At 65.2% G+C, this 13013-nt stretch overlaps 2 protein-coding genes across 2 annotated transcripts; one reads left to right on the top strand and one right to left on the bottom strand.

Moving 5' to 3' along the window:
* Positions 1-1701: 1701 nt before the first annotated feature.
* On the bottom strand, positions 1702-2888 carry EMIHUDRAFT_98804 (hypothetical protein; the record flags this gene model as incomplete). Its single annotated transcript, XM_005785469.1, has 2 exons — positions 1702-1857; positions 2253-2888. The coding sequence occupies 2 exons, from the start codon at positions 2886-2888 to the stop codon at positions 1702-1704; spliced, it is 792 nt and encodes a 263-aa protein (XP_005785526.1).
* Positions 2889-10836: 7948 nt separating this feature from the next.
* On the top strand, positions 10837-13013 carry EMIHUDRAFT_352343 (hypothetical protein). Its single transcript, XM_005785468.1, has 7 exons — positions 10837-11302; positions 11369-11485; positions 11609-11738; positions 11803-11916; positions 12010-12114; positions 12225-12381; positions 12476-13013. The coding sequence occupies exons 1-7, from the start codon at positions 11016-11018 to the stop codon at positions 12715-12717; spliced, it is 1152 nt and encodes a 383-aa protein (XP_005785525.1). The 5' UTR covers positions 10837-11015; the 3' UTR covers positions 12718-13013.

Genomic DNA, 13013 nt, shown 5'->3' with positions numbered 1-13013 from the left:
GGGCCCACAGCGTCCTAATCTAAAATCTGAGGAGTGGTGGAAGAAAAAAATGTCGCCGCACTTTGCCGCACGATGGCCCTGGGTAGTCGACGGGCCCCCGGGGCGACGGGGGTGCTCTTGGGGGGGGTCCCCCCAGTCAAGGGGGGTCTGGGGCGCAGCCCCAGGAGGCCCGCCGCAGGCGCCGATTTTTTGGGGCTTTTTTGACTGATTTTCATGAGGTGTTGCTACTAAGTACTATTTTGGGACCAGTTGAAGCCTATAAAAATGGCTACAAATACCCAGCCACAACAGCTGCTAGTCGTGAGCTGCTACTGTGTGGCAGAGCCCAGAGAGAGGGCTTTCAGGAGCACTATTCAGTTTGATCCAGCTCAACGTTGCGGAGTAGTAACACTGTCCGTTACCGTGAGCGGCCGGCGGCCGGCGGCGGCCGGTGCGGCACGCGGAGCACTCCGTGAGCGGTGACGGGTGCGGACGAGCGAATGAGAGGTACCTTTCAGCGAGAGATAGGCAGTCCTAGTCTCTAACAACACATCTCCCACAGATAGCGACCTCTCATTCGCTCGTCCGCGCCCGTCACTGCTAGTCGGGGCACTCCCGGCGTGCGGCCCGGTCCCGGTCGTCACTCCGGTTGCTCGTGTTCACACCGTCAGAACTCAGCTCCGCTAAGGATTCAGGGTCTGAGACTTGGGCATCTTACACAACTTTTATAGTAGAGCACAATGGCACCCTTGCATCAAGTGCATCACTTCATTACTACACCGTACTACCGACCCCCGTTTTCGGCCGCTGCGGCCGGAGCACCCCCGTCGCCCCCGGGGGCCGTCGACTACCCCAGGACGATGGCCATCACGCTCGCGCCTGCCGACCGCCGCCACGGCGGCGAGACGCCTTCTCCGCCACCGCGGCGCCGGTCACAGGCCAGCGCTAGGCAGTTGCCGGCCACACCGGGCCGGATTTGCCGGTACTCGTCGCCGCACACTCCTGCGTCCGCCTCCACCGTCGCCGCCCCCACCGAGCCCGCCGCCGCCGTCGCCGCCGCCGCCCTCGACGCCGCCGCCCTCGACGCCGCCGCCCTTACCACCGCCACCGCCACCGCCGCTGCCCGGCCCGCTGCCGCCGTCGCCGCCGTCGCCGTCGCCCCGACGGCGCAGCGGCGGCGCAGCCACCCGCTTACGGCATCGTCTTGGGGTTGTGCTCGCGCCGGCCGACCTCGCCGAGCCGCTAGCGCGCGCGAGGGAGGCATGTGCGTGTTGCGCCGCTCAGCGCTCAGCGGCCGTGGAGGGCGAGCGCGGGGGATGCGCGCGCTTACTAGTAAGTGCTACATTGTGCGTGCTGTATGTCGGTCTGCACACTGTACAGTGCCACGGTGCCAGTGGGGTGTGAATGTGAACACTGACCCTCACACACTATGGGTTGGTCAACCATGTGGGTGTCTATGTGTTTCCCTCGGGCAGTAGATTCGTATTTCATCGTCAAAAAGCGCCCGTATTCACTTGCCAAAATCGCGACCCGGGGTGTTCGACCGGGCTACCAAAAGAGGAGTGAGGGGGGGGGGGCGGAGGGGTTAAAATCACTCCACAGCATTCAGGGGGGGGGAGGGGGGGGTTACCGCGCATTCTGGTTGGTGGGGTTGGTAAAGGCATGAAGAGATCAAGTGCGGGGGCATTCCGCCGCAGAAGGTTGAAGGTATCCATCACGTTGTTAGCAGCCCTCACACGGTACGACGTTGTCGGGGTTCGGCTCCGACCCATACGCCTCGAGGCCCAATTCGTATCCCTCTTCGCAAGTGGCATCGAGCCATTGCTCGAGGGATGACGCGTTGATATCCACCGGCAAGTCGAGGGCGGGGATTAACACCTCTTCAACATCTGGTGTTGGGTTCGGGTAAAGGGAGCAGGTGTCGACGGTCTGCATGAGAACTTCGTTGTGCCAACAATCTTGTCCATGAGCAGCACCATGGAGTTGTACATCAATCGGCTCTCCAAATTAATTGGATCACCGCCCTTGTCACGGATCGTTTGGTTGAGCTCACGGATTGCCGCGATTGGCGCTTCCAGCGGCGTGTGAAGAAAGTGAAAAGAGTGGAAAAGGAATAGAGGGTGCTGAGGTTGCGATGTGTCGTGGGCGCGGATCCTGTCCATCGCCGCGTTCATAAAGATGGTCTCCTCAAAGCAGGACGGATATGTATTTTCGTCACCGCCATTCTGACACCCGGTTTCGGTGCCCTCTTGGCATTTGCAAGAGTCTGTCACCTGGCCAGGATTCGGGTTACCACCGCGGTACGTCTCATTGTACGAGAAGAAGTCAAGCATCAGGCTGAGACACATGTCGACCTCGCCAGTCGCTAAGAACGAGCCTCGCTTGTTCCAGTAGTCGTTGGCGTGCTGGTAATACCCAATGAACGTTTCGTACCCCTTTCCAAAGGGTGAGTGCGCCGGAGTTGCCATTCCAATGTCCCATTTGCCCACACCGTGCGTGCGGTACCCAGCTGACTTGAGTACCTCTGCCATGCCAGTCATCGCGACGGGTATACCAGCGTACCCGCTGATCGGATCCGCAGAGTTCACTGCCTCTGGCGCCGTGTTGAACATATTCACGTGCGAGCCGAAGCGGCCACTCTGGAGTGATGAGCGCGATGGCGCGCAGACGGCGTACGAGTAGTGCTGACTGAGGTAGACACCATCATCAATCAGCGCGTCCAGATTCGGCGTGTTGGTCTCGGCGATGAGCTGCTTGTTGCCGGTCTTGCGGGCATTGTAGCCCAGATTTGCGTGCCCGTAGTCATCAGCGAGAATAAGGACAATGTGCGGCTTGCCTGCCTGTGGCACCGCAGAGAACGCCGAGGCAACCGCAGCCCAAGCGACCAATGGGACTGCGACCTTAACCATTGTGCCCTAGCGACAATACAACCCTCAGCAGGTCGACACGGGGTGTAACGGATCCGAAACGTTTTGCAGGGAGTAGACGAAACAGAGGAAACGCGGCGAGGGCGAGGCGGTGGCGCTGGTCCGGCGGGCGGCGGCGCTGTGGTCGCCGGCAAGCCACTCGCTCTTCCCCGCGGCGGCCCGCGCGCGGGCGGCGCTCCCGTCGTCTCGTCTCTCGCTTTACGAGATCCATCCATCCACTCGAGCGCGGCACCATCTCGACTCGGCACAGTCTGGGAATACCCGGGTTGACCGCGCCGTTTTGAGTGGCCGATTTCGCCCTCGACCCGGTCGCCGCCGATGGCAGGAAACACGAACGGCATCGCGGCGCGCGACTTTGTCACGTGTGTGCTGTGCTTCGCGGTCACGCGCGACGGAGTAATAAGGGGTAGCTGGGCACGTTCTGTCGTGTGGCTTTGGGACTTCGCCGCCCGGCGGCGGCGGCGTGCGGCGCGGCGCGTTGGCGCGGGAGCGGTTTGCGGGCATATAATGTTAAAAAAAAACTCGGCTGATCCGCGGAATACGAGAAAGAAGAAAACCGGCCATGTTTGGCGCGGCCCCCGATCCCCATCCTCGACGGGGACAGTGCCTCCATGATCGCGCTCTGCGAGCCCGGCGCCGTTTACCTGCGGCCACCGAAGCGGCGGCGGCTCGGCCCGGTGCCGCCGCCGCCTCTGCCGCCGCCCGCGCCTGCGACCGTGAGCGCTCCGGGCGCGGCGCCGCCGCGCAAGAGCCTGAGGCAGCTGCTCGGTGACCGCGAGCTGCCGTCGCCGCGCGAGCTCGCTCGGCGGCGCGAGCTCGCGCAGCGGGACTGCACCGCTCTCGACAGCACCCTCGTGGAGGCGGGCGGCGTGACCAGCCGCTCGGCGGCATCATACCGATTCGCTGGCGTGGTGGCCGACCGCTGCTCGGGAGAGGCCGCCGCCGAGGGCGCGAGCGGCCCGGACGCCGACGCGGCGTACTGGCGGGCGCTACGCGTGCTGCTGGGCGCGGAGATCGGCGAGCGGGCCGCGTCCGAGCTCGAGCTCGACTGGCTGCAGAGCCACCACCGCCTGGTCGTGTGGAAGCTCGCCAGCCAGCAGCGCTGCCTCGCGCACGCGCTGGGCGGCGGCGGTTTCAGCGTCGCGGGGCTGGTGGGCCAGCTGGCGCACCGGCACCGGCGCGAGCGAGTGCAGCGCCACCGCTCGGTCCTCTCCCGCATCGAGGACGGCACCGACCCACCGAGCGTCGGCATGGTGCTTTGCGTCGCGGCGGTGCGGTGCGAGGACGGGGCGCTCGAGCTGACTGACGGGTGGCGATGCCTGTGGGCGGCGCTTGACGCTAGAAGCGGAAGACGTAGTCATGCCTTGCAACTCGCGCGGGAGGCACGGACTCCGCTGTATTCGGCCGTATTCAGCGGAGTCCGCTGTCTTCGCCTTCCTCGTACTCACGCGGTGCTCTGCACGCACTGCACAAGACCGCCTCCCCGCCCTCATGTCGGCGCGTTCACGACGCAGGCGCCGGACGCTCACCTCCTGCGGCAGATCCGGAAGGGGAGGGTCGCCGTCGGCACAAAGCTCCGGCTCAGCGGGTGCGGGATCACCTCCGAGGGAGAAGGCGAAGGCGGCGGCGAAGGAGGCGGCGGAGGAGGCGGAGGCGGAGGCCGAGGCGGCGGGGGCGGCGAAGGCGGCGGAGGCGGAGGCGGCGGAGGCGGAGGCGGAGGCGGAGGAGGAGGCGGCGGCGGAGGCGAGGGAGGAAGCGGCGCAGCTGGCTCGGGGGAGGGCGGCGGCGTGGATGCGCCGGCGCTGCCGCTGCCGGCGCTCAAGCTGAGCGCGAATGGCGTGCGGCGTGCGAGTTGGGACGCGAAGTTGGGCAAGACGGCCTCGTGCGGCTTCCGCGTCGCACTCGGCTCGCTGCTGGAGGGGGGCGGCCAGGCGCCGTGCGTCCACGTGCGAGTCGAGCGCCGCTACGGCCTGCGCGTGTACGAGCGGCCCGAGGGAGACGCGGCCGGACGAGGTCCGGTGTCCATCGCTCCTCACATCCCGCCGCTACCATGAGTCGACTACCCGGAACACCCTCCACTCCTACTATCCCCAGATGACAGTGCTGTCCGTGTACCCCTACCTGTGCACCGCTTCTCTCACGGTGCTCCACTTCAACTCTCCCCAGTACATCTTCAGGCGCCGGCTGGCTCACCGCGGCCGGGTACGAGTCGAAGCTGCAGGAGCAGGCGGAGGCGCTCAGCTGGCGCAGGGAGCAGGCGAGCTTGGACGGCGGCGAGGCGGGCGGAGGAGGAGCGGGAGGCGCCGAAGAGGAGTGGGCGGCTCGGCCTCGCGCGTCATGGGTGCTGAACTTGCGCGTGTCCGACCTGAGCGGAGGCGGCGGAGGGGTCGACAGGGTCTGTCTGGCGACCGTCTGGCTCGACGCGCCGGGGCAGGCGGACGAGTTTGCCGAGGGTGCGGCCTTCAAGGTGGTCGGCGCACGGCTGCGGCGCGGCGCGGGCGGCGAGGCCGAGCTCGTAGCGAGATCGGCGAGCTGGGCGCGCATGAAGACGGCGGAACCGGTCTCGGCCGCCGCCGCCGCGCGCGTGCGGAGGCTCACGCCGCTGGCGGGCCTCGCGGCGCGCGGCGCGGGCGAGGAGGTGGACACGGTGGGGCTGCTGCTGCTCGCGACGGCGCCCGTTCCAGATGGCCCAGGAGCGCCTCTGTCCCTCTAGCTCGGCCGCCGCAAAAAGAAACACCGCACGCGCGGCCCGGCGTAGTTGTCGTCTTCGGCCGCCTCTCGCGCCCCCTCTACCTCGGCCGCCACAAACAGAACTGCCGAATTGCACGAGGACTGTCTCTCTTCAGGCCGCCTCTCTCGCTCCCTCTACCTCGGCGACGCCACCGGCGCCGTGCTGTGCGTGCGCTGGACGCACGGCGCGCACACACGACCCGCCGTCCAACCTCCCCTCTTCTCTTGGTCTCCCCCCCCCCGGTCTTAGCCGCAAGCGTTCCTTGTTTCAGGCGCGCACGACCCGCCGCCGCGTGTCAGGCTCGGCGAGGCCGTCTCGGTGCGCGACGCGGCTCTCGGCCACGCGACCCGCTTCGAGCCGCCGAAGGGCAGCGAGCGCTTCGCGCGGCAGGGGGCGCTCCTTCTGCACTTCTGCGAGGCGAACGTGCTCGGCAGCCGCGCGGCGCTGCTCAGGCCGCACGCCGTCTCTCGGCTAGATCTCGGCTGGCTAGATCTCGGCTGGCTACATCTCGGCTACATCTCGGCTACATCTCGGCTACATCTCGTCAGGTCGCACGCCGCGGAGCGCTCGCCCCACCTCCGCCCGCACGCCGACGAGCTGCAGCGCGAGAGCAAGCTGCCAGAGACGCGCCGCCTTCTCGCCGAGCTTGCCGCCCTCTGCTCCCTCGCCTACCGCGGCCGCCTGCGCACGTTGCGGCACCCAAGCCACCCTCCATCTCCGCGCGCGCCGTCGGGCGCTCCTCCGTCTCCGCGCCCGCCGCCGCCGCGGGATGCGGCGCACGCCGCCGGCCGGCACCCCGACCCCGACCCCGCCCTCCGCTCCCACGTGGAGGCGCTGCTACGCGAGCGCGGGGGCGCCACGCTCGCCCAGCTGGCGGCCGCGTCGGCGGCGCTCGGGGCGGACGCCGCGGCGGTCCGGCGGGCGCTGGACGGCATGCAAGTCGACTGCATGTGCTTTGTCATCGCGGGCGAGTACCGCCTCCTCTGAGCTCCCTGGCGCACCCCCGGCCGCGGACTCGGCTGGGCCATGGAGAGAGCGCACTTGTGGCCGCGCGACGGAGTGTGCGCGTGTCCTTCGACCGGGGTGACCGGGGTGTGCTGTGAAAATAGGGGGTGGACAGGATTTCAGGCATCGCTTCAGTGAGGCAAAAGTGAGTTTATGGATGTGTGAGAACGGTGCGGGACACGAGGAGGCACGCGGACCGACTCGTCGGTGACTCTGCTGCACGCCGTTTCAGAATTTTTCTCTGCGTGAGCGAGCGACGTGGAAGAGTGCCACCGTCGGGTAGGACGGGTCGGCCCGGAGTATCAGAGTATCCGTCGTGGTCGCGGCGAGCAGCGCCGGCCACTCCGGCGCCGCGTCGGCAACATGGGAGCATGCCCACCGCCACTTCGCGGTCGCCAGGCACCGTGCGCCGCGCCGCAGTGCGGAAACGGGGCCCCGGCTCCGTTAGTCTCCGTTAGCACCAACTTCCCGAATGATTACGGTTGATTAGAGGGCATATTTGGAGAGATCTCGAGGAGTACATACAGATAGACCCTCCAACCACCAGAAAACTCCAACCTGATCGGTCGTACTGACCGCCGACAGATCACTCCAGACAGCAGACAGGCCGACGTCTGCACGCGGCCGGCCGGGCGAGAGGCTTGACACGATCCGACCCTGCGACCCTGACTCTGCTGCTCTAGCTATCAGACATGCACTGCTGACTGCTGCCACAATGTGCGACCGGTGCTGACCCACTTGGCGGCCTTCCCGGTCAGTGGTGAGGCGCAGTTCAGAGCTGTCGATGGCGCGATGCCGCACTGGTCCCACATTGGTGACACGAGACCACCAAGTTTGCCGGTCCAAGAGAGAGGTACCGGCGCTGTCCTGAGAAGGTGCGTGGTCCCTCTTGACTGCCCATGCGCGCGAGGCTGCGTAGGCATAGCCTCGAGAGTGCCAGCAGCCAATCCGAGGCAGTTTGTGACGCGCATTGCGTCAGAAGCGTGCACGCGCTGGAAGGACACCTTCCTACTGGCCGTACGATCAGGTCGTCACTGAATGCTTGATACTAAGGCCGCGAGCTATGCAGGTGATCAATTGTGCAGCAGGGCACGGTCAGCAGCGCCGACAGGCTGTCGCAAGGCTTGATAGCATGGCCGCAATCGCCGAATTCCCATGAAAACAAGTAAAAAACCGCGCCAAACAGAAAAGAAAACTGAAAAAATCGGCGCCTGCGGCGGGCCATGGGACCCCATCTCCCCCCCGCATGGGTATCCTCTAGGGCCCTCGCCTCGGATTTGAGGCACCGCGCGAAGAAAATAAACCCCGCTGCGTTTGATCAAAAAAGGGCGGAAGTTTCTATACCCCTGTCATCCTTGCTCTCAGCGCGTGTCGCTAAGGAGAGCCCTCACCGCAGCGGCCTCTGCTTCAGCGCCACAACTGCCACCACACGCCGGCAGCAGCCAAACAAACGACGCTCATACCATCGCCACACCACCAGTCATGACATTCGCCACGACGACGCTCACCTGAGCACGCACGCCACTTTCCCGCTGCCGCTCCACTCACGTGCGACCCCAACCAACGCAGGTCACAATATGCCCACCTCGCACTTGAATGCGCTGCTCGTCTCTACGGCAATGGCCTCCTACCTCCTGGGCCGAGCCGTTGCCACCAAGCAGCAGCACATCGGGAAGTTTGGTGGCTCTGGCACGGTTTGGCCATCGAGCCGACTGTTGCCGAAGAACCCGTTCGTCTTTTGAACCTCTCGTCTACAAATAGCGCTCAGTGTGTGGATCAGCGAGAGCAATCTCTCAAATTCCTTGAGTCCGAGTCAGTAGTGACTGCACGGGGTCCGCACACATGTGACATGAGACATGACACTGTGCGCGGGCCCTCTCGCGCACCGGGCTCTGTACAGGTCAGCCGAGAGCCGTCCCCTCTCGAGCTCTCGCCAGATTGACAGAGCGTAGTGCCAGCCTCCTGTTCTACTTATATGTACGTACTCTCTCTTATGTGTATTGGAAAATATGGATTGTGGAGTGGGCCTGCGGCGACGGCGTGTGCGGGCGGGGTGTGCGCGCCGCCGGCGCCTCCGCCCCCACCCCACCCTATCACATGACACATGCACAACCACGAATAGAAGGCCAGAAGCGGCTGGCACACGTAGCAACGCGTCCGGTGCGTCTCTGATGAAAGACTCTCTGGACTCTCTGCAGGCGCTAGAGGAGCCAGCCGCAGCAGCAGTCACGCCCGATGTCAGTCAGGACCGCGCGAGCAGTGGCCAGCGCAAAGTTGCCCCTCACAGAAGACTGCGGCCGCCAGCGACTGAGCCAGTCTCGCTGGCGGACGGGGGGAACACAACGAAGCCTCCTGAGCGGGTGGCAAGAGAAGCCATCCGCCCGCTCGACACCAGTGAGGTCCCCCCGGCTTCTCTCCCGCCAGTTGGTTCTGCATGTCGCCGTGGCCCAGCTGGCCTTCGACTCCAAAGCCCCAGCTCCAGACACTTCCGTCGGCGGTGAGGGCGAGGCTGTGTTCGCCTCCCCCGCCGACACAGCGATGACGCGCTGGCCTGCCAAGGCCTCGACCTTCTTGGGCAGCAGCTGGTGCTCCTGGTCGCCGTGGCCCAGCCTGCCATCCCTGCCTTGGCCTCCCGAGCTGGTAGGAGTCAAAACCCCTCATATTTGAGACATCGTGGCCCATATACTCGCACAACGAGCCTTATATGGGTATATGGCACCTCTCTCTCTCGCTCTCTCTCTCTCTCTCTCTCTCTCTCTCTCTCTCTCTCTCTCTCTCTCTCTCTCTCTCAGTAGCGCGCGACCTTGGGCACATGCGCAGCCTCAAACAGCTTCTCACCGTCGGGGCCATAGAGGGTTCCCCGAAAGTCCTGAGACATGTCTGCGTTTTGGCGCTTCATCGTGATGCCATGCGCTCGCATGGCGGTGATGAGGCGCATGAGCATCTCCTGCTGCGTGCCAGACTTCTTGACGGCGAGGTAGCCGAGGTGCTGCTTTAGGTACACGACGAGAAGTCTGGCACCGACGAGGCGCTCCAGTTCGCCTATGCTGAGCGCCAAGAGCTCCTCGCTGAACTCTTCCGTCTTCTTGGCCTTGGCTTTCCCGCCCTCGCCGACCGAGCGCGCGCGCTTCTGGGTGACCTTGGGAGGCGGCGCATTCTTGATGTCGCGCACGAACTGTGAGTCTGCAGCTGGCGTCGACGACGGGGCGCGGGGGTCACCCTCCGGGCAGCATGCAATGTGGTACCACTTTGTGACGCTCTTGTACTCAGTCGAGCACCCATAGGCTTTCTTCACCTCGGTTGCCATCCAGCCGAGCATTCCCGCGCTCGCCGGGATCTCGTCGCCACAGCTCTCGCAGTGCTGCGGCTTGCTGTTGTTTTTGACGTGGCGCAGCTTTGGCTGGCCGGCAATGCCAGCGTTGCTGTATCGCGAGAATCCCGCCGCGGTATAGCCGGCGCCGCCCATGCGCTTCCAGGGCGCCTCGCGCATATGCCGCGATGCGGCGCTGGAGCCGCCACCGCGGCTCGTGGCAGTGCCGCGGCTCGTGGCAGCTCGCTCATCGTACCGGGCAGCAACGGAGGCTCGCGCAGCTGCGGCGGCGCCGGGCGCGCTGCTTGCTCCGGCGTCTGGCCCCTCCCTCCGACCGCGCGGAGGGCGATCAGACTCAAAGTCGTCGCCGTCGCCGTCGTCCTTAGCTTCGTCGAAGAGCCGCTGGGCATTCGTCCGCCCCTGCATCGGTGCGCGAGCCCACTGCTGAAGCAAGACAGGCCGGGTGTGGGTGTCACGAGCAAGACGTCAGATGGACGGACGTCAACTTGAAATTTATTTAACAATTGGTGCCAGTAAGCGTCGAAAATAGCCGCCTTTCCATGCTTCCTTGGGGAAACACTAAATTCATGAAAGCTGTAGGTAGGTAGGTAGAAAGGTGAAGAACAGCCAGGCTCGGACTGGACACCAACGCGGTATGGGTGGACGCTAGACAGATGATGACGACACGCACGAGCGACACACAGACACAAACAGGCTCACAAGACACACAGCCAGCTGGCTGCCACACACCCTGAGTCGGCGTACACATAACTCAGGGCCACATCCTCCCTGTCGCCCCCCCCGGCACTCCACGGTGCCAAGGGCACAAACAAGGGCAAAGCTGTCGCTAGCCTTGCTCTTTTTTTTCCCATCCCCTGTCGTCGCTGATTACGGCCGGGCGAGCACGCTCGCAGCAGCGGCGAGCACGCTCGCAGCAGCGGCGAGCACGCTCGCAGCAGCGGCGAGCACGCTCGCAGCAGCGGCGAGCACTAGTAGCGAGCGCACCTCGCAGCAGCGCACGCTCCAGCAGCGGCGAGCACTAGTAGCGAGCACGAGTAGCAGCATGCCCTTGATGCAGAGGCTCCGCACGGAGCTCTTCGCCCTCAAAATGGCGCTCCGAATGGCTCACCAGTACCTCTTCGATCCCAGCCTCCGCGCTGTCTCTTCAATCCGCCAATTCTTCACCATGTTCGGCCAAATCGCGTACGAAGCGGTTACGAACAATGGGAAGACGGTCGAGGAAGTCGCAGTGGAGGCCCTCGGCAAGGACCGGAACGCGCTGAGCGGGAAGGTGGCGATCATCACGGGAGCGAACAGCGGCCTCGGTCTGCAAAACGCGCGTGTCCTCATGTGCGTGCGGTCCTGAGGCCAGCTTCCCTTGTTTCGAGGCTAACTACGGTTCTGGCGTTCGAGTAGGCACTACGGCTGCACGGTCATTTGGGCTGTCCGCAACCTCGAGAAGGCTCAGAAGGCCCTCGACAAGCTCGACTCGGGTGAGGGCACGCACACCTGCGAGGACGGGCACGTCCACAGGTCCGACCTACCCGGGACAGGTCCATACGCCTCTCGAGCGCACGAGCGTGCCAGCCTCCCGGGTAGTAACAGCCACATAGACACAGGCACCACGCTCACCGAAACAACCTCACTCGTTCCGAGGTGCTGCGGCAAGACCACCGGCAAGGCGATCCTGCTGCAGGTCGACATCTCCGACCTCACCACCGTCAAGCCGTTCGTCACCGACTTTCTCAAGCTGGGGCTGCCGCTGCACTACCTCATCCTGAACGCGGTGCGACCACCCGCGTGGTAAGACTCCTGCGTCGAGTCTCGCGAGCGCACCGTTGCGATGGTAGGGAATCATGGCGCCGCCCCAGTGGGAGCCCTCCAAGCAGGGGTACGAGTCGATGTTTGCGACCAACAACCTGGGCCACTTCCTAATGTCGGAGCTTTTGCTGCCAAAGATCGAGGAGCCCTCCTCCCGCCGTTGCCGCCGCCGCCGCCCTCACCCCTCGCGCCACCGAGACCGCCCCGCCGTGAGTCGAGGAGACCCGATGTCGCAGGAGACCGCCAAGACCGCGACCGAGGCTCGCATCGTCATCCTCTCGTCCGCCGCCTGCACCATGTGCACCTCCATCGACCTGAGCAAGTGCCCCGTGCCCAAGGAGGCGCGCCGCCATCACACGCGACGGTTGCGATGCGCCGCCAGCGCTCCCGCAAGTCTCCACGGGGCGGGCGCGCATTGACCCCGCCCGCGTCCCCGGCCGCGCTGACGCAGGAGTACCACGAGCTCGGCACCTATGCAGTCACCAAGGCGATCGACGCCTTCCACGCCCGCTACCTGCAGGAGAAATACCGCGGCGCCAACATCTACGCGTGCGCCGTCCACCCCGGCGTGATCGAGACCGGCCTGCTCGCCAAAAACGAGGGGATGGGCACGTTCTTCCCTCCGCCACCTTCCCCGCCACCCCTCTCCCGACCTCTCTTTCCACCCTCCTCGCCCCCTCCACCCCCGCCTCCCCCCTCCAGGGACGCTCTTCTACAAGTCGCTCTCCTTCGCGCCCTTCCGCAAGAGCATCCCGCAGGGGGCCGCGACGACCATGTTCTGCACGGTCAGCCCGGACGTCCCCAAGCACGCGGGCGACGGATACTTCTTCTACTTCAACCGAGGCCCGCAGAGGGTTCTGGGCGTCGCCGCCCCCGGCTGGGCGGACCACCTCGTGCACGCGTGCGAGGAGCGCCAGCTCGAGCTAGTCAAGCCGTACATGTAGATTTGCGGAGCGTGCGTGTGGGACAAGGCCATCGTCTGAGCGGCGACACAGGGGCCTCGGGCGGCGAGGCGGGAGAAGGAGAGCCCTCGGCGGCTGGGCGTCCCCTCGAGAGCGGTGTCACAGCTCCTCCCCCGTCGTCAGCGCTTCTATCCGCGCATGGCACTCTGATGCTGTTGCGAGGCGAGACGGCCGACGCATATTTTAGAGTGGCGCCGCCTGCAGGGCCTCCTCCGAGCCCGAGTCCGACCCGTTTTCTCTGTGCGCTCCGGTTTCCCAACTTTTATGTTTTCGATAGT

Source organism: Emiliania huxleyi (genome assembly GCF_000372725.1).
Source record: "Emiliania huxleyi CCMP1516 chromosome Unknown EMIHUscaffold_16, whole genome shotgun sequence".
NCBI lineage: Eukaryota > Haptophyta > Isochrysidales > Noelaerhabdaceae > Emiliania > Emiliania huxleyi.
Note: the sequence above shows the minus strand (reverse complement) of the source record. Positions and strands in the feature narration are given on the sequence as shown.

Bases quoted from the DNA above. Each gene is read 5' to 3' on its own strand.
- EMIHUDRAFT_352343 (XM_005785468.1), top strand. From the start codon at position 11,016: ATGCCCTTGATGCAGAGGCTCCGCACGGAGCTCTTCGCCCTCAAAATG. The intron at 11,303-11,368 runs GTGCGTGCGGTC...GCGTTCGAGTAG, and splicing joins CAAAACGCGCGTGTCCTCAT to GCACTACGGCTGCACGGTCA. The intron at 11,739-11,802 runs GTGCGACCACCC...TTGCGATGGTAG, and splicing joins ACTACCTCATCCTGAACGCG to GGAATCATGGCGCCGCCCCA.